Consider the following 21540-nt stretch of genomic DNA (forward strand, 5'->3'; position numbering starts at 1 on the left):
CTGTTCCCCATCTCCTTCCTTCTCCCTACACAAACTCTACACAAACTGGCTTCTCACTCAACACCACCATCTTGGCTGCTTCTCCTGGCCTCCTCCACATGGCCTTTCTCTGCTCTCTCCTATCTAATGCTAAAGTAGATGTAGCCCTGACTGGTTGGCTCAGTGGTAGAGCGTCGGCCTGGCATGCAGGAGTCCTGGGTTCGATTCCCAGCCAGGGCACACAGGAGAAGCGCCCATCTGCTTCTCCACCCCGCCCTCTCTCCTTCCTCTCTGTCTCTCTCTTCCGCTCCCACAGCCAAGGCTCCATTGGAGCAAAGTTGGCCCGGGCACTGAGGATGGCTCTATGGCCTCTGCCTCAGGCGCTGGAATGGCTCTGGTTATAACAGAGCAATGCCCCAGATGGGCAGAGCATCGCCCCCTGGTGGGCATGCCTGGTGGATCCCGGTCGGGCGCATGTGGGAGTCTGACTGCCTCCCTGTTTCCAACTTCAGAAAAATACAAAAAAAAAAGATGTTTTCTCTTTCTCTCAAATCAATAAATAAAAATAGAAAAAAAATTTTAATGTCACTAAAATGAATTTAAATCACATATAGACCATAAAAGGAATTTTTAAATAAAAGCAAGAGTTTTACCTCTAACTCTTTAACTAATATCTTATATCTTGCCTGGAATGCTAAGGTTGGTAGTTTGAAACTCTGGGTTTTTCCGGTTAAGGCACATCTGACAAGCAATCAGAGAACAACTGAAGTGAAGCAGCAATGAATTGATAATTCTCGCCTCCCCCATACACACACAATCCTCTGTAAAATCAACCAATAATTTTATTTTTAAGTGAGAGAGACAGAAAGAGAGGGACAGGCAGGGAAAGACAGACAGGAAGGGAGAGACATGAGAAGCATCAACTTGTTGCGGCACTTGAGTTGTTCATTGATTGCTTTCTCATGTGTGCCTTGATGGTGGGGCAGGGCTACAGCTGAGCCAGTGACTGCTGGGTTCAAGCCAGTGACTATGAGGTCATGTCTATTATCCCACACTCAAGCTAGTGAGCCCACGCTCACGTTGGTGGGTGACTTCGGGGTTTTGAACCTGGGTCCTCAGCATCCCAAGCCTATGCTCAGTCTACTGTGCCACCACCTGGTCAGGCTAAATAAAAATCTTTAATGAAATATTTTACATCTTGTCCTTGAGTTCTGCTATAAAGTACTGTTTGTTACTTTTAATGTAATAGAAAAAAATTTAAGACTTTTTTAAAACTCAGAACTGTTTTAGTCCTGTTCTGTTCACATCATCAACTTGGCTAGACCATCTGTAAAGCCAGTAGCCAGGGCCACCATCACAGCAGCCTGGCCCATGCAGGTTCGCATTAGATTCGGACAGACGATATGAAACAACAGAGCCATGAACTGGTGGGCCGTTATCTTTAATCCTAGCTTGCACCCGGTGGGCAAGTAAAAACACACACTGGGCCCCAAAACCCCCTCATTCAGTGCTCGCGAAGCTACTGACTTATCAGAGTTTCTTAGAATCAAAGGTTTCTAGCTCACTAGCTTCATTCTCCTTTGTTCCCCATCTCCTTCTCTCTACACAAACTCTGCACTAACTGGCTTGTCTTTCAGCACTCTGCCATCTTGGCTGCCTCTCCTGGCCTCCTCCACATGGCCTTCTCTGCTCTCCTCTCTAATGCTAATCTTAGGAACCTAGAGAGAGCAAGGTCCTGGTCTGCCCCACTTAATAGTGTAGAAATCAAAACCTTTAACCCAATATACAATTAAGGAAGTCTCTGATACAAAGTCACTTATCTGAGGCATAATGGGATTCCTCATGAGAGTGTACCACCCCACATCTAAAAGAGTGGGAAAAGCTTAGTCCTAAAACCAAGTCCCAGGCCAGAAGGATTCTGCCTGCCCATAGCCTGTCCCAACACACCTTAATATAATCACGCCCATTCCAAGCAAGAAGGGCAACTAATATCACCTGGGCAACGGGCTTCCACGTGGGCAACGCCATCTTTAACAAAGTGAGCATAATATATTTTATCTGCCCAACACCATCTCTGACTCAATCCAACTATCACCATTGATTTTTATTAGTTTATACCACTTATTCCTGTCCTGGGGCTTGGTCATTACCATTTTACCAGTTCACATTCTATAATATGTGCTTTGATCTGAAATGATTCTTTACCTTACATGTTCTAACTCTTTCCATTACTCTTAGTTGGAGGTGAGGCACAGTTCTAAGGCCAGAAATAAGCCTCATTGTTAGGAAAACACGTTTACATATATCCACATGCCATATTGTTCTCAAAACAAATTCATATTGTTTGCCTGGAGCTGTTGTTTGATCCCAGAACAAACAGTAATGTGGTTGTTGTCAAGTTAAACACTTCCATATTCTTTGCCCAGGCAGGTTAAGAGATAATTGCTCTGAAATTAGGTGAAATCTGGCTTTCAAATATTTCAGCTTTTCCCTGGTGTTTTTAGATACACTTTGTGATAATAGGATTCCTGAATATTAATTTTTAAAAGTTTAAGTTCTCGTGTACAAAGAGTAAAAATTGTGAGAGTTTTGTATAATAACTTATTTTAGCATTGTTCTTAGACTTGTGTTTTGGTATGACAGAATTTTGTGACTCGTGTTGATTTTTAAAGTGGTTGGCAGACTGACCTGTGGTGACGCAGTGGACAAAGCGTCGACCTGGAAATGCTGAGGTCACCAGTTTGAAACCCTGGGCTTGCCTGGTCGAGGCACATATGGAAGTTGATGCTTCCAGCTCCTCCCCCCTTCTCTCTCTCTGTCTCTCCTCTCTCTCTCTCTCTGTCTCTCCCTCTCCTCTCTAAAATGAATAAATAAAAAAAAATTAAAAAAAAAAAGTGGTTGGCAGATTTGAGTATAGCATGTTACCTAGCTGTCCATCAATATGGAAACCCAGCTACTAGTTTTCTTTCTTTTTTTTAAGTGATAGGAGGGGAAATAGACTCCTGCACTCACCCCAGCCTGGATCCACCCAGCAGTGCCCTTCTGGGGCAGATGCTCGAATCAACTGAGCCATCCCCAGCACTTGGGCAGAAGCTCAAACCAACTGATCCACTGGCTGCGAGAGGGGAAGAGAGAGAAAGGGGAGAGAAGCAGATGGTTGCTTCTCATGTGTGCCCTGACCAGGGATCAAACCCGGATGTCTGCAGCTGGGCAGACATTCTATCCACTGAGCTAACCAGCCAGGGCCTCACTGGTTTTCTAAGTGATGCCCAGTAGAGTACTGTCACTCAGTCAAATTCAGCCTGGGCATTGAACATTCTGTGTTCCTTTTCATGGCTTGCAAGGTAGTCTGCCCTCTAGCCATCACCTTCTGCCAACATCAGTTTTGAAATGGCACTACTGCTCTCTTGGTCTGTGATTCAAAATCCAAGTCATTAAAAAAATTTTTTTCTGCCTGACCTGTGGTGGCGCAGTGGATAAAGCGTCGACCTGGAATTAGACCTCAGCCATCTAACCGGCTGAGGTTGCCGGTTCAAAACCCTGGGCTTGCCCGTTCAAGGCACATATAGGAGTTGAAGCTTCCTGCTCCTCTCCCCTTCTCTCTCTCTCTCTCTCTCTCTCTCTCTCTCTTTCTCTCTCTCTCTCTCTCTTTCTCTCTCTCTAAAATGAATAAATAAATAAAAATAATTTAAAAAAATTTTTTTTCTTTTTCTTTCTTTTTTTTTTTCTTTCTTTTCTTTTTTTTTTTCTCTAAAAAATTTCCTTTTTCTTTACATCCAGATGGTAGAACTCATGGGTCATTTCCCTCCTAGACTCTGTCCTACTCCAGGTCCTATTAAGAATGCACCTAGGGAGATGGGGCAGGTAGAAGACGTTAAAGGTGGGGGGGGTGATAAAATAGTGACTGATGGAAGGAGAATTGACTTGGGGTCGTGAACACATTATAATATACAGATGATGTTTTATAGAATTCTACTCTTGAAACTTATTAACAATGTAATCCTAATAAATTTAATTAAAATATATTTTTAAAAAAGAAAAAAACCCACTCCCTATTTCTTCCTCCCTTCTAATCCATCTAAACGCATTGCTATAGCTAGCTGAGTTTTCCTAAAACCAGCTGCTCTGTTTATATCTTGACCTCAATTTAAACTCTTTAATATCAGTTGCATATATACATATACACACATCTCCCATTGACAGCTGAATAAAGCCAAAACTTTTATCCTACTACTCAAGATCTTTTCCATCAAATCTTGGTCCTGTGAGCCTCGGCTCCCTCTCCTTTCCCACAGCGTGCTGAAGCTCCTGGCCTCCTAGAACTTGATGGGATGGTTTTGGCCTCAGCCCGTGTCAGTCCCTTTGTATACCTGAAGTGATCTCCTACCTCTGAACATCCCCCACACTTTATTATTTTACTTTATTTCTGTTTATCTTATAGCACATTATTGTCTAAGTAATGCTTTGCCTTTGACCAAACTGCTTTTGAATTCATTTATTTAACTTTCATAACCAGTCTATAAGGTAGGACAGATGTCTCTTATCTTGGAGAGGAAGTCAAGACTGAGGAGGGAAGGGTGACTTGCCCAAGATTTTTGGGGTTTTGGTTTGTTTCTGTTTTTAGTGAGAGACAGACACATAGAAAGAGATGAGAAGCATCAACTCATATTTGCAACACTTTAAGTTGTTCATTGGTTGCCTCTCATATGTGCCTTGGTTGGGGTGGGGGGTAAACCCACACTCAAGCCAGATGAGCCTGTGCTCAAGCCCGTGACCTCGGGTTTCAGACCTCGGGTTTCAAACCTCGGTTCTCAGCGCTCCAGGTTGATGCTCTGTCCACTGCGTAACCACTTGGTTAGGAATATTTTTTTAAAAAAATTTATCTAGGCCCTGGCCGGTTGGCTTAGCGGTAGAGCATCGGCCTAGCGTGCGGAGGACCCGGGTTCGATTCCCAGCCAGGGCACACAGGAGAAGCGCCCATTTGCTTCTCCACCCCTCCACCGCGCCTTCCTCTCTGTCTCTCTCTTCCCCTCCCGCAGCCAAGGCTCCATTGGAGCAAAGATGGCCTGGGCGCTGGGGATGGCTCTGTGGCCTCTGCCTTAGGTGCTAGAGTGGCTCTGGTTGCAACATGGCGACGCCCAGGATGGGCAGAGCATCGCCCCCTGGTGGGCAGAGCTTCGCCCCATGGTGGGCGTGCCGGGTGGATCCCGGTCGGGCACATGCGGGAGTCTGTCTCTCCCCGTTTCTAGCTTAAGAAAAATGCAAAAAAAAAAAAATTTTATCTATTGATTTTAGGGAAAGAAGAAGGGAGAGAGAGAGAGACAGGAATATCGATCTGTTCCTGTATGTTCCTAACCAGGGATTGAACCTGCAAGCTCTGTGCCTCAGGACAATGCTTTAACCAGCCGAGCTGTTCTCAGATTTTGCACTTAATATAGAGTGAAGCCATGACTCAAATTCAAGCCTCTTGGAACATAAGTCCCATAAGTTCCTTTCTTGCTATTGCTACCTTTCTTGCTGCCTGAGTCTGCACTTAAATACAACTCTTTCTAGTAGCCTGCAAGTAACTTGAAGTTGTGCTTTATTCCCCTAGAACATATATGTACATATTATATAAAATATATTCATATATTACCTGACTGGTGGTGGTGTAGTGGCTAGACCAACCATGGCCAACAAATGGGCCGCGGGCCGGATGCGGCCCGTGTAATGAGTTTATGCGGCCCACGATTAAATTTTTAATATTCTCTGATACTTTAAAATCTCAGCTACTCAGAAGCAGAAGCATCTTTGATTATTGGAAATCGAGGTATTTAAGAAGATAGTGATAGGTGGAAAAGAATTCTGCGTGTGACTAATCTAGGGGTAACTTCCAATAATTGGTCGAATGGATTTGCAATACTTCTTTATTTAAAAAAAAAATTCTGCCTGACCAGGCGGTGGCGCAGTGGATAGAGCGTCGGACTGGGATGCGGAAGTACCCAGGTTCGAGACCCCAGAGGTCGCGCGCGGGCTCATCTGGCTTGAGCAAGGAGCTCGCCAGCTTGGACCCAAGGTCGCTGGCTCCAGCAGGGGGTTACTCGGTCTGCTGAAGGCCCGCAGTCAGGGCACGTGTGAGAAAGCAATCAATGAACAACTAAGAAGTCGCAACGCGCAACGAGAAACTGATGATTGATGCTTCTCATCTCTCTCTGTTCCTGTCTGTCTGTCCCTGTCTATCTCTGCCTCTGTAAAAAAAAAAAAAAAAAAAAAAAAAAAATTCCATTATAAAGATTTACAACTTTTGTACTCATCTATACTCAATACGAACTGTTTGACGTTTAGCGGCAATGTGAAACCCACATTCTTTTAGGCGGAGTTTGCCAGTGTGCACCCCAAGGTCAAACAATTCGTTATTTTTGTGGTCAAGTGTGCTGAAGCAAGTGGCATTGTAGCATAGACAATAGCTGCAGTTGATAACTGAAAACGTGTCCAGGCTGTTTGTAAAAGGAAATAATTGTTTTATTTGCGATATAACCCCTTCAAGCTCATTCTATTAATTAAATATTGTTTCGATTGATTGCGATACAGTTTGGATATTTATATGGTATGTAATTATATTTTTATTAAAATATTGTATATTAAAATTTTTTTCACTCACATTTATTCATAAACAAATTACATAATAAAATTTTGTTTACTTAAACAAATCATTTTTGTATTTAACATTTTTAAATTTTAATATTTCTTCCGGCCTGTGAAAAAAATTTTCTTTCTAATCTGGCTCGGGGGCAAAAATTGTTGGCCACGCCTGGGCTAGACCATTGAATTGGCACACAGAAGTTCCCCTGTTTGAAACCCTGAGCTCGTTGCCACCTGAGCATGGACTCAACAGCTTGTGCAAGATCACTGACATGATCCCAAGGTCGCTGGCTGGGCTTAAGCATTGTAGTCGCGCCCCTCCCCTCCCCCTCAGTCCCCTTCCACCTCACCTCACCTCACCCCACCCCACCCCACCCCACCCTGTTAGGGCACGTATGAGAAGCAATCAATGAACAACTAACATGAAGCAGCTAGAGTTGATGCTTCTCGTCTCTCTTTTTTCCTGTCTCTTTCTATCTAAAAAAATAAAATATAGTCTGACCTGTGATGTCCCAGTGGATAAAGTATCAACCTGGAACACTGAGGTCGCCGGTTCAAAACCCTGGGCTTGCCTGGTCAAGGCACATATGGGAGGTGATGCTTCCTGCTCCTCCCCCATCTCTCTCTCTCTGTCTCTCTCTCTCTCTCTCTCTCTCCTTCTCCCTCCTCCCCCTCCCTCCCCTCTCTAAAATGAATAAATAATATCTTTTAAAAAGTAAATAAAAAATATATATTCGTATTAAATATATAGTAGTACAGTTCATTGTTCTTTCTCTATAAAAATTCTGCTTTCTCTTTCTAATCCTTGTTTCTCCATCATTTTTTAAATTTAATTAATTTATTTTAAGTAGAATTGAGTTTTACTTGGTATATTATAAATAATAGAACGAAGTTTATATAATGATTTTATTTTCTGGGATCAGTTTTTAGCAATGCACTTCAATTCACAGGTATTTTATTGCCTCTGAAGAAAATGCCTGACCAGTGGTGACACAGTGGATAGAGTGTTGACCTGGGACACTGAGGACCCAGGTTCTAAACCCCGAGGTCGCCAGCTGGAGGGTGGGCTCATCCAGCTTGAGCATGGGGTCATGGCTCAGCTGGAGGCCCTCCCTCTGCATGTCTGAGAAACAATCAGTGAACTAAAGTGCCACAACTACTACAAGTTGATGCTTCGCATCTCTCTCCTTCTGTCTCTCCCTCTATCTCTGTCTCTCAAAAAAAAAATAAAAAAATAAATTAAGCCTGGTTTGGCTACTGAGCAGTGATGGTTCCACACTTTTTAAGTATGAGTATCCTCAATTTGCATATACTTGTAATTAATTTTATGTTGACTGATAAGAACATATATACCAACAAAAGCTGTTAAAAACTAACAATTTTAATGAGTTTGAATTTTATTCATTATATAATCATATTTGAAAAATAATAGTACATACACATACAAGAGCTCTAGCGTTCAACCTATAGGAAATGCTTTGTGCCCTTAGTACCTACAGATCCTGGCAATTCCATGGTTCCCAATTGGGAGTCACTGCTGACATTGTCCTACAACACTCGTTGTTGCCTTAGGAAACTTCACATGGGAAATTTCTTAGAGAGGCAAGCATTTGGAAAAGAGTTCTTCCCTGAGTAATTGCTTTATGTTTTCCTTTTAGACAGAACTATGCAACTGACCTCTCCATTTTTGGATTGGCCTTTAAAAAGGAAGCTCAGAGCCCTGATTGCATAGCTCAGTTGGTTAAAGCCTCATCCCAGTAGTACTCCAAGGTTGCAGATTTGATCCCTAGTCAGGGCACATATAGGAATCAACCTAGCAATAACAATAAATGGATGTTTCTCTCTCTCAAAAATTAATAATAAAAAATAAAAAGGAAGCTCAGAGCCAAATATATCCTTCAGTTATATAACTACATAGATCCTTAGTGCCTGCTTAAGTTTTCCCTTTTTACACTTTGGTATTGACTTCCTTAGGTAGTTTGGCCCTGATTTTTAAAATTTATGTTTTCATTTTTTATTGCATGTACTTCCCAAAAGCCAACTAAAATTCTTTGAAAATGAAGTGCAATATAAATAAATACTCTAGCCCTTCTTTTGTAACCAGTTACATTTTAGGCACTGGGCATATCTGTTTTAAATATTGATACTTATATGCATATGCACTATTCTTTCAACTATGTTTGTCTAACATGCTCAGAAGTCAGAATTTATATGGAAAAGCCAAACCTAAGCATACTATTTATTAAAAAAGTGTGATTTCATTGAATATGAATTACTTTTTTAAAAAAACTTACAATGTCTACTTAAGTATATCTCAAAAAGTGGAGTATCTCTTCTGGGAGTGGAGGAAATGAAGCCTCATTGTGATGACAGTATGCCTTTGCTGGCAGATATGAAGTCACTGCTGGCAGTGGTGCTTTAAAAATCTAGAACTAGGAGGGCAGCTTTTCTTTTTCTCAGTGTGCATCCTTTTGAATTTTGTATTGTGTGCATATACCACCTGTTCAAAAAAATAATAAAAGAACTTTATGGTCATTTTCAGTAGAAGTATAAAAGATTTCTTTCTACCTATTGGGCTATGAGCTCCTTGAGACCAGGAAATGTGCTAGATTTCTCTGTGTATTCCTAAACCTAGCAAGTGCTTTATACATAGTTATCCCCCAGCTAGTGTGCATAGATGTGAATTGGAAATTCAAGAGTTACAAATTTCATTAGGATCACAGGTAAAAATTAATGACTGTGGATAACGCATACCTCCTCCATTCTGTTCTTCCTTTCAGAATGAGGCTAAGACTAGCTACCAGACTCTGAAGTATGATTTTTTTTTAAATTGAAATTCACTTAAAAAAACCTTAAAGACAAGTTAGTAGAATTTTTCCTATTCAGTTTTGAAAACATGGTTTATGTATGTTTATATAGTCCAAGTGTGACCTCCAAACTTTTTATCTCTCTTTTGCAGATCTTTGTAGAATTTGATGGCTGTAACTGGAAGCAACACTCTTGGGTTAAAGTTCATGCTGAAGAAGTTTTTGTGCTTCTGCTGGAAGGCTCTCTAGTATGGGCACCCCGGAAGGACCCCGTCCTTGTCCAGGGTACTCGAGTCTCAATTGCACAGTGGCCAGCCCTGGTGAGTTACTTTATTGGCTAAGAGTCTATTTGGACTGTATTTCTACATTATGAACTATGGCTGAACTCTTTAGAATTCCCCAAACACCAAGCTTTGTCTTTAACACACTTTTATTCTGAAGTTAGTACAAAAGCAAAAATTGAGAGAGATATTTTCTCCTGTATCTTCTGAAACCTTTATATTAAATAATATTTGATACTTTTTATTTCTAAGTAATTTTTCATCTTAGTCTTTTCTCTAGTAAGGTATGAAACAATGTTTATAATCCTTAAAGTATTTTTTCCATAGGAACTGTTTTATTCTTTTCCAGCTTTGTTGATATAATTGACATTTTAACATTGTATAAGTTTGTGTACGATTTGCCATACATGTATAATCTGAAAGATTACCACAATGTTAGTTAACATGTTCATTGACTCACATTGTTACTTCTGTGTGTGTGGCATGGGAACTTCTAAGATTTACTCTCTTTTTTCTCTTTTTTTTTTTCTGAAGTTGGAAACGGGAGGCAGTCAGACAGACTCCCGCATGCGCCCAACCGGGATCCACCCAGCACGCCCACCAGGGGGCGATGCTCTGCCCATCTGGGGCGTCGCTCTGTTGCAACCAGAGCCATTCTAGCACCTGAGGCAGAGGCCATAGAGCCATCCTCAGCACCTGGGTCACCTTTGCTCCAGTGGAGCCTTGGCTGCGGGAGAGGAAGGAGAGGGGGAGGGGTGGAGAAACAGATGGGCACTTCTCCTGTGTGCCCTGGCCAGGAATCGAACCCGGGACTCCTGCACGCCAGGCCGACGTTCTACCACTGAGCCAACTGGCCAGGGCCAGATTTACTCTCTTTACAACTCTAAAGTATATAATACTTTTTATTAACTGTAGTATTATTAAATATAGTCATCATGCTTACAGTAAATTCCCAGAACTGACTCATCTTATGACTGATCACCTTTACCCATTTCTTCCCTCCCCCTTCCTCCTGGCAACCACCAGTCTACTTTCTGTATTTATGAGCTCAGTTTGTTTGTTGTTTTTTTTAATTAATTAATTATTTATTTATTTTTAAGCGAGAAAGAGAGAAGTAACAGGGACAGACAGACAGGAAAGGAGAGAGATGAGAAACATCAACTCATAGTTGCGGCACGTTAGTTGTTCATTGATTGCTTTCTCATGTGTGCCTTGATTGGGGGGCTCTAGCCGAGCCAATGACCCCTTACTCAAGTCATTGACCTTTGGGCTCAAGCCAGCAAACACGGTCATATCTATGGTCTAACTTTCAAGCTGGAGACCCCTTGCTCAAGCCGGTGACCTTAGGGTTTCAAACCTGGGACGTCAGCATCCCAGACCAGCGTTTTATTCACTGTGCCACTGCCTGGTCAGGCGAGTTCAGTTTTTTTTAGATTCCTTGTATAAGTTTATGAGATCATACAGTATTGTCTTTCTCTCTCCGATTTCTTTTTTTTCTCTGATTTTTTCACCTAGCATAATGTTCTCAAGTTTCATTCATGTTTTTGCAAATAGCAGGATTTTCTTTATATGACTCAATAATATTCATGTGTACACACACACCTCACCAGTTTTTTGTTTGTTTGTTTGTTTGTTTTTGATATTTTCCGAAGTGAGAAGCTGGGGGAGGGTGTAGCAGACAGACTCTCGCATGTACCCAACCATGATCCACCTGGCATGCCCACTAGGTGGGGATGCTCGACCCATCTGGGGAGTTGCTCCACTGCAACTGAGCCGTTCTAGTGCCTGAGGTGGAAGCCATAGAGCTGTCCGAAGTGCCTGGGCCAACTTTGCTTCAATGGAGCCTTGGCTGTGGGAGGGAAAGACAGAAATAGAGAGGAAAGAGAGGGGGTAGGGTGGAGAAGCAGATGGGCGCTTCTCCTGTGTGCCCTGGCCGGGAATTGAACCCAGGACTTCCACATGCCAGCCGACGCTCTACCATTGAGCCAACCGTCTAGGGCCACACCACATTTTCTTTATCCGTTCATGTTACTGGACACTTGGGTTGTTTCTGTGTCTTGCCTATTGTAAATAAGTTGTGAATATGGAGTACAAATATCTTTTTGCGATAGTGATTTAATTTCTTTCATATGTTTACCCAGAAGTGGGATTGCTGTATCATATGGTAGTTTTATATAAAAAAAAAATTAAGACTTTATTTATTGATTTTAGAGTGAGGAGAGAGGGGGAGAGAGCAAGCAAGGTAGGGAGGGCAGAGGAACTGGAAACATCAACTCATAGTTGCTTCTCGTATGTGCTTTGACTAGGCAAGACCAGGGTTCCAAACCAGTGATCAGGTCAATGCTTTATCCACTGCGCCACCACAGGTCAGGCTTTATTTTTAAATGTTTGAGAAACCTTCATACTGTTTTCCATAGTATCTGTACCAGTTTACATTCCTACCAGCAGTGCCTAAGGGTTTCCTCTTCTCCATCTTTGCCAGCACTAGTTATCTTTTGTCCTTTTTTAGAAAAATTATTAATATTGGGGGCAGGGAGAGATATCGATTTGTTGTTCCACTATTTATGCATTCCTATGGTGATTCCTGTGTGTGCCCCGATTGGGGATTGAACCCACAACCTTGGCATATCAGGACAATACATTAACCAACTGACCTACTTTTATTTTTTTTAGAGCTCTATCCCCTTTTTTATCTCACAGAGACAGAGAGTCAGAGACAGGGACAGATAGGGACAAACAGGAAGGGCGAGAGATGAGAAGCATCAGTTCTTCATTGCAGTTCCTTACTTGTTCAATGATTGCTTTCTCATATGTTCCTTGATGGAGAGGGGCTACAACAGAGCGAGTGATGCCTTGCTCAAGCCAGCGACCTTGGGTTCAAGCCAGCAACCATGGGGTCATGCCTATGATCCCACACTCACCACACTCAAGCTGGTGAGCCTCCACTTAAGCCAATGAGCCTGCGCTCAAGCCAATGAGCCCTCACTCAAGCTGGTAACCTCGGGGTTTCGCACCTAGGTCCTCCATGTCCCAATCTGATGTTCTATCCACTGCGCCACTGCCTGGTCAGGCCACAGCTCTTTTATCTTTTTTTTTTTTCCCTGAAGTAATAAACAGGGAGGCAGAGAGATGGACTCCCACATGTGCTCGACCTGAATCCACCTGTCATGACCACTAGGGGGCCATGCTCCACCCATTTGGGGTTTTGCTTCTTTGCAACTGGAGCCATTCTAGAGGCGGAGCCCATGGAGCCATCCTCAGCGCCCAGGGACATCTCACTCCAATCAAGCCCTGGGTGCCAGAAGGGGAAAGAGAAGGGAGAAAGGGAGGAGTGGAGAAAGCAGATGGTCAATTCTCCTGTGTGCCCTGACCAGGAATCATACGAGGACATCTGACTGGGACATCCACGTGTCTGGCTGACGCTCTACCACTAAGCCTACCATCCAAGGCCTTTCCCATTTTTTTTATAATTGCCTTTTAATTTTATTGATCTTTTTTTTTTTTTTTTTTTTCATTTTTCTGAAGCTGGAAACAGGGAGAGACAGTCAAGACAGACTCCCGCATGCGCCCGACCGGGATTCACCCGGCACACCCACCAGGGGCGACGCTCTGCCCACCAGGGGGCGATGCTCTGCCCATCCTGGGCGTCGCCATGTTGTGACCAGAGCCACTCCAGCGCCTGAGGCAGAGGCCAAGGAGCCATCCCCAGCGCCCGGGCCATCTTTGCTCCAATGGAGCCTTGGCTGCAGGAGGGGAAGAGAGAAACAGAGAGGAAAGCGCAGCGGAGGGGTGGAGAAGCAAATGGGCGCTTCTCCTGTGTGCCCTGGCCGGGAATCGAACCCGGGTCCTCCACACGCTAGGCTGACGCTCTACCGCTGAGCCAACCGGCCAGGGCCTTATTGATCATTTCTTGTGCTTGTGCAGAAGCTTTTTTATTTTTATTTATTTATTTATTTATTCATTTTAGAGAGGAGAGGGGGAGAGAGAGAGAGAGAGACAGAGAGAGAAGAGACAGAGAGAGAGAAGGGGGGAGGAGCTGGAAGCATCAACTCCCATATGTGCCTTGACCAGGCAAGCCCAGGGTTTCGAACCGGCGACCTCAGCACTTCCAGGTTGATGCTTTATCCACTGCGCCACCACAGGTCAGGCCTATGCAGAAGCTTTTTTAGTTTGTTGTAGTTTCACTTGTTTATTTTTACTTTTGTTGTTTGTGCTCTAAGTAATTTTTTTAACTGCATTTATTTCTTGTTTAGATTATTGGTTTTTAGAGAAGAGAAAGAAGGGTGGGGTAGAAAGCATCAACTGGTAGTTGCTTCTCATATGTGCCTTGACTGGGCAAATGTAGGGTTTCAAACCCGTGACCTCAGCATTCCAGGTTGATGCTTTATCCACTGTGCCACCATAGGACAGGCTTAAAGTTTTTTTTTAATTATTAAGTTTTGGTTTCTTAAGTCAGACAAAATATAGTACTATATATAATATTTAATTCTGAGAATATCCATTTGTTTGTATCTATCCTTTTTTAGCAAAGCGTTGGAGTGCTCGCTTCGGCAGCACATATACTAAAATTGGAATGATACAGAGAAGATTAGCATGGCCCCTGCGCAAGGATGACACGCAAATTCGTGAAGTGTTCCATATTAAAAAAAAAAGTGTTGGCAAAAATGGTTACTTTTTTTTTTAACCTAATTTTTCGTAGATCTGGACAGGTAGCTCAGTTGGTAACAACAGTGTCCTGATACTCCAAGGTTGTGGGTTGCACATTAAAAATGCATAAATAAGTGGAACAACAAACTGATGTTTCTCTCTCCCTGCTTTTCTCTCTTTCTAAAATTAATTTAAAAATTAGCCTGACCAGGTGGTGGCGCAGTGGGTATAGAGCTTCAGACTAGGATATGGAGGACCCAGGTTCGATACCCCAAGGACCCCAGCTTGAGCCCAAGGTCGCTGGCTCGAGCAAGGGGTCACTTGGTCTGCTGTAGTCCCCCAGTCAAGGCACATATGAGAAATCAATCAATGAACAACTAAGGAACCGCAACTAAGAATTGATGTTTCTCATCTCTCTCCTTGTTTGTCTGTCCCTAACTGTCTCTCTCTCTGACTCTCTTTGTCTTTGCCACACAAACACAAAAAAATTAACTTAAAAATTAAATGTGTGTGTGTGTGTGTGTGTTTGTATGTGTGTGTGAGTGTGACAGAGAGAGGGACAGACAGGGACAGACTGACAGAAAGTGAGAGAGGTGAGAAGCATCAATTTTTCATTGCAGAACCTTTGTTGTTCATTAATTGCTTTCTTCTATGTGCCTTGACTAGGGGGCTACAGCAGAGCGAGTGACCTGTTGCTCAAGCCAACGACCATGGGGTCATGTCTGTGATTCCACGCTCAAGCTGGATGAGCCTGCACTCAAGCCAGCTACCTCGGGGTTTAGAACCTGGGTCCTCTGTGTCCCAGTCTGATGCTCTACCACTGTGCCACCGCCTGGTCAGGCAAAAAAAATTAAACTTAAAAAAAAATCTAATTCTTCTATGGCTAACTAAATTAAATAATATTCAAAACAAATATTTTTTTACCTGTTGATTATACAGTATCATCACTTGCTACACTGTCTTTTTTCATGTGTTTCTAAGGCCACTTTCCAATTAAACATTTAGAAGAAGCTCCAATGAATATGGGCCCTTGGATGATTTTGTAGGCTATTTATTTATTTATTTTGACAGAGAGTCAGAGGGACAGATAGGGACAGACGGACCAGAAGGGAGAGAGATGAGAAGCATCAGTTCTTCGTTGCGGCATCTTAGTTGTTTGTTGATTGCTTATTCATTGATTACTTTCTCATATGTGCCTTGTACTGGGGGCTTACAGCAGATCGAGTGACCCCTTGCTCAAGCCAGCAACCTTCGGGTCAAGCCAGCGACCTTTTGGCTCATGTCTGTGATCCCTCACTCAAGCCGGGGACCTCAGGGTTCGAACCTGGGTCCTCTGTGTCCCAGTCCGGCGCTCTATCCACTATGCCACCACCTGGTCAGGCTGTAGGCTATTTATTTATGAAACAGTAACATGAATTAACTCATGCACATTTATACCAGTGATGATGATGATTAATGTTAGTATTATTATTATTTTAGTTTTTATTTTGAGAGAGACAGGAAAGGAAAGAGAGAGGAGAGATGAGCAACATCAATTTGTAGTTGCTTCACTTTAATTGTTTATTGATTGCTTCCCATATGTGCCTTGAATGCCTTGATGGGGGGGGCGGTGGGGTCTTAAGCCAAACCAATAACCTCTTACTCAAGCTAGTGGCCTTGGGCTTTCGAGCCAGCAACCTTTGGATCATGCTGATGATCCCACCCTCAAGTATTCCAATAATTAGTTTTAAAACTTCACAAAGATTTAGGAGTTATAGACATAATAATGGTGTTACTCCTTTTTTTTTCTTTTTTTTTTTTCATTTTTCCAAAGCTGGAAACAGGGAGGCAGTCAGACAGACTCCCGCATGCGCCTGACCGGGATCCACCCGGCATGCCCACCAGGGGGCGATGCTTTGCCCCTCTGGGGCCTCTCTCTGTTGTGTCCAGAGCCATTCTAGGGCCTGAGGCAGAGGCCACAGAGCCATCCCCAGCGCCTGGGCCATCTTTGCTCCAATGGAGCCTTGCTGCGGGAGGGGAAGAGAGAGACAGACAGGAATGAGAGGGGGAGGGGTGGAGAAGCAAATGGGCACCTCTCCTGTGTGCCCTGGCTGGGAATCAAACCCGGGACTCCTGCACGCCAGGCCGACGCTCTACCGCTGAGCCAACCGGCCAGGGCCGGTGTTACTCTTTATTCTGGGAATTTAATGTTCTGTTAGCCCACTTGAAGCTAGGCAAAAAGTTTAGTCAGATCTGTGGAGAAAATGAGGAATTTCTCATTCTTTTTTTTGTTAACTATAAATAAAAGTATTGAGTTGACTTTCTGCTCTAGTTTGCTTTTTATGATTATTTGAGGGGCACATGCTGGGTTGGAAATGTTTTCAATGACTTATGCTTTATTTACTGGTGTGAAAGTTATATTAATAATGGATAGTTTCTCTGAAGTTAGTGATTTGGTTGAAGTGTTATTTTATTTTTCAAATGCTAATCAATTTCTTGTCATTGTACTTCACAGACTTTCACTCCCTTAGTAGATAAAATCGGTTTGGGTTCTGTGGTTCCAGTTGAATACCTTCTGGATCGAGAGCTTCGTTTCCTGTCTGATGCTAATGGATTGCATCTGTTCCAGGTACTTAACACTTGGTCTAGTCCTAAGCTTTTTTTTCTCCTTGTTAATCCCCTTTTTTTTTAATTCAGTGAGAGAAGGAAAGGCAGAGATAGATTCCCACATACAACCCAACAGAAATCTACCCAGCAAGCCCACTAGGGGGCATTGCTCTGCCCATCTGGGGTGTTGCTCCACTGCTCAGCAACTGAGCTCTTAGTGCTTAAAGAGAAGGCCATGGAAACATCCTCAGTGCTCAGGGCCAACTCGCTCCCATTGAGCCATGGCTGCAAGAGGGGGAGAGGGAGAGAGAAGTAAGAGGGGGGGTGGAGAAGCAGACGGGCACTTCTCCTGTGTGCCCTAACTGGGAATTGAACCAAGGACTTCCACATGCAGGCCAACACTCTACCACTGTGTCAACCAGCCAGGGCTTTAATTATTTTTTTAATATCTTTTTTGGTTATAAATATGGTGTTTTCCTTTTTTATTTTAGCATTGAAACAAAGTACTTTCTCTTAGTAATTCCTTGTGCCTTTTAGTTTTTCTGCTCCCTTGAAAAGTTTATTTGGTAGCTGAGGCTTCTTTCTTCTACACCAGTGGTTCTCAAACTTTTTGAAGTCATGGCGCATTAAAAGTCCTACAAATAACTGTAGGCACACTGTATACAAATTTCTGAGATATATGTTATAATAATTAAGTCAAATATTAAAGAAAAAGAATATAAAGTTCAAGCATGCTTTTATGGTAATTAAATGAAATAAATACAATTAAATTTATTCTGACATTAGAAAACACTTTTATGTTACATTTTTTGAGTTACGCTTTTTAGAATTCATAAAAAAGGGGTTAAAAATTTTTTAAAATGACAAAAAAGTTATCTTTTTATATATATATAGATACATTCTTAGTAAGATTTAGTAAATTTGGCAGGTCCTGGCACGAATGTTTTAAGTTTTTTCATCCTTGTGTTTATGAGAAACATGAGCCTTATGTGTCCTAGTGATTTCTTCAATGTTTGGGCATATATGTATTTAAAAGGCAAACTCTCATTTCCTCATCAATACCTTGAAGAATTCTTCTCTTTTTACTCTTAATTGTGTTGAGTGCAGAAAACCCCCACCATATATATCATCTTAACTTTATACCAAACAAAGGCTAGAAGAAACTTGCCTCCAATCTTTCTGGGGAACATGGGGGGTAGTGTAAACAATCCAGCACCACAGCTTAACAGCCTTTTGCAACCTAATTAGGCAGGTGAGGTGGGGGGTTGGGCAGACTATCAGCTTCCAGCTAATTCCCTACACCTCTGTCCCCCCAAATCTAAACTCAAAAAACCCTTTTGGTATTTTGGTCCCCAACAGGCACATATTTCTCTGGAATACCATTTGGCACACCTGGAAATCTAGGGCGCACCAGTGCACCCTGGTGCACAATTTGAGAACCACTGCTCTACACACTGCAGCCGCACCCTAAAACCACTTAACTCTTAATAGCAAAATTCTTTGGGTCTCCTGAGAAGAGGTAGCTTCCCAGAGGTGGGTCTTCTGTAATTTGAGTTTGAAGGGGCCTATACTTTTGTCAGAGGCAGGACAACGGGCAATTTGGGCTGATTCTGAGCAGCATTAACTATTGAAGAGCTGGCCTTGGCCAGCTTGCTCAGTGGATAGAGTGTTGGCCTGGCATGTGGATGTCCTGAGTTTGATTCCTGGTCAGGGCACACATGAGAAGTGACCATCTGCTTCTCTTTCCCTCCCTCTCCCTCTTCTTTCTCTCACCCCGTCTTTTTGTCAGTGGCTTGATTGGTTTGAGCGTCAGCCCCAGGTGCTAAGTATACCTTGGTTGGTCCGAGCATCGGCCTAAGGTGCTGAGGATAACTTGATTGATTCGAGCATCAGCCCCAGATAGTGTTGCCAGGTGGATCCTGATCTGGTACATGCAGGAGTCTGTCTCTATCTCCCCTTCTCTCACTTAAAAAATAAAAAAATTGAAGACCTGAGATATATATCTTTAGTTACAAAGAAAAGGGATATGTTAGCGGTTTAAACAAACTAGCATCTGAGTTGGGTTCAGAAATTATGGATGCTAACTTTTTTCTCATTAGTAACAATTAAGAGGCTTCTTAGAGTTTTGCTGTCTTACCAAGGCAGTAAGAGGAGTATTTCCTAAGCAAAGATTTGTGATACATTCATGATGATTCCTTTGTTGATATGTTTTTCTCCTAAATCATTAGATCTATTTTATGAACCTTGCTTTATTCTCTTTATAATATTAGTGATTATATGGGTAGGCACTTGGTAAATGTTGGATAAATATCAAAATAAGCCAAAATATTTATGTGAAATAAAATATTTTGTGGTCAAATAAGTATGAGAAATACTGACCTAAACTGATTTTTTCCTGTATGCCTTCTCAGAGCCTTTAATGTGCTATTATATGTAGGAAGGTACAGTATATACAGTGTGTCCGTAAAGTCCTGGTGCACTTTTGACCAGTCACAGGAAAGCAACAAAAGACGGTAGAAATGTGAAATCTGCACCAAATAAAAGGAAAACCCTCCCAGTTTCAGTAGGATGATGTGGCAGCATGTGCGTATGCGCAGATGATGACGTTACATCATATATACAGCGGAGCAGCCCACGGCCATGCCAGTCGAGATGTGGGACAGTACAGAGGAAAGTTCAGTGTGTTCTGTGGCTCACTAAATTCGAATATGTGACCAAAGTGCAACGTGAATATCAGCGCATTTATAACGAAGCACCACCACATAGGAATAACATTACTCAGTGGGATAAGCAGTTGAAGGAAACCGGCAGTTTGGTGGAGAAACCCTGTTCTGGTAGGCCATCAGCCAGTGATGAGTCTGTAGAGGCTATATAAGATAGCTACATAAGGAGCCCTAAAAAATCTGTCATGAGCCCACATCGAACTACACTGAAAAGGTATGAAACTGGGAGAGTTTTCCTTTTATTTGGTGCAGATTTCACATTTCTATCATCTTTTGTTGCTTTCCTGTGACCGGTCAAAAGTGCACCATGACTTTACGGACACACTGTATTTCCTAAATGTAATTGATCTTAGCATCTTTATTTTTTTCAAAAACCTCAGGAGACTAGGGTTCTGTAGAACATTCTTTGACAAATGGTGATATAAAGTTCCTCAGGGTTATGATTTTTCTCATCTGTTAGATATTGTTGGTGGTCATTTTAACATTCAGTTGCTTTCTTTTATCTTTACCAGATGGGAACAGATAGCCAAAACCAGATTCTTTTGGAACATGCTGCACTGAGAGAAACAGTTAATGCTTTGATCAGTGACCAAAAGCTGCAGGAGATATTCAGTCGAGGTAAGAACAGGCAGTCTTCTGTCCCTAAATTCTGAATGAGGTGTATGGTCAATGTTGAAAGTGATAGAATGGGGAGGACACTATGCAATTCTAAAATATATATTTGTTTTGTTTTGTTTTGTATTTTTCTGAAGCTGGAAACTGGGAGGCAGTCAGACAGACTCCCGCATACACACGACCGGGATCCACCCGGCCGGGATCCACCCGGCACGCCCACCAGGGGGCGACGCTCTGCCCACCAAGGGGCAGTGCTCTGCCCATCCGGGGCGTCGCTCTGTTATGACCAGAGCCACTCTAGCACCTGAGGCAGAGGCCACAGAGCCATCCCCAGCGCCCCGGCCATCTTTGCTCCAATGGAGTCTTGGCTTTGGGAGGGGAAGAGTGAGAGACAGAGAGGAAGGAGGGGGGGAGGGGTAAAGAAGCAGATGGGCGCTTCTCCTGTGTGCCCTGGCTGGGAATTGAACCCGTGACTTCCGCACGCCAGGCCAATGCTCTACCACTGAGCCAACTGGCCAGGGCCCACTTTTTTATATATGTGTCAGATCTGAGTACATTTTTATACTACCTGTAGCTTCCTTTCACTTCCCTGTATTCTAGAATGGGAAGATTGAGATAAAGTGGAATCAGAGGGCTAGGAGAGTCTAAGAAATCTTTAAATAAACAGAATTTATAAAGGTCACTAGGGAAAACTATTTATGTTTTGTTTTTAAATTGCTTGAGTATAGTAAATCTGAAATTGCTCATTTATTTAACTCAATACAGGAAGACTGAAAGTGCCAGATATTTACACCATGTAGTTTTTCTTCTGCTTTTAGAAACAATAATGAAATAATAGCTTAGCTAAAAATATTTGCTACTGACTGATTTCTCCTTTAGGTCCCTATAGTGTTCAAGGTCACAGGGTCAAAGTATACCAGCCAGAGGGGGAAGAAAGTTGGCTCTATGGTGTTGTAAGCCATCAAGATACCATTACTCGTCTTATGGAGGTGTCCATAACTGAGGTGAGTCTTTGTGTTACTTCATCAAAAGGTCCATCAATCCCCTTACACAGGAGGTATAGAGAAAGGGAACATTTCATATAAGAAGTTCCATGTCTGGCTCTATTGCTTAATGACTATGTGATTAGTGAAAGGCTGTTCAGCTTTCTTAACCTCATTGTTCTCATATGTAAATTAGAGTTAATTAGATAACCCTCCCTACTCCCCACTGTTCTCACAGCACTTTTGGGAAGTGAGATATGCATTTGAAAGTGCTTTGAAATCTGTAATACAATATATC

General features: G+C 42.6%; 1 protein-coding gene and 1 non-coding gene across 2 annotated transcripts in view; both read left to right on the top strand.

Annotated features, from left to right (window-relative positions):
- KDM3B (lysine demethylase 3B) overlaps positions 1–21540 on the top strand; it is a 96666-nt gene that overhangs the window by 23778 nt on the left and 51348 nt on the right. Inside the window, exons 2-5 of the mRNA XM_066272595.1 lie at positions 9560–9727; positions 16830–16943; positions 20157–20262; positions 21139–21263. Of these exons, the coding sequence (XP_066128692.1) occupies positions 9560–9727; positions 16830–16943; positions 20157–20262; positions 21139–21263 (513 nt within the window). The remainder of the gene's footprint in view (positions 1–9559; positions 9728–16829; positions 16944–20156; positions 20263–21138; positions 21264–21540) is intronic.
- Positions 14227–14333, top strand: LOC136336917 (U6 spliceosomal RNA). Its single transcript, XR_010731651.1, has one exon. It is a non-coding gene; the product is annotated as a U6 spliceosomal RNA (small nuclear RNA).

The sequence above is a fragment of the Saccopteryx bilineata genome, chromosome 4 (assembly GCF_036850765.1).
Source record: "Saccopteryx bilineata isolate mSacBil1 chromosome 4, mSacBil1_pri_phased_curated, whole genome shotgun sequence".
Lineage (NCBI taxonomy): Eukaryota > Metazoa > Chordata > Mammalia > Chiroptera > Emballonuridae > Saccopteryx > Saccopteryx bilineata.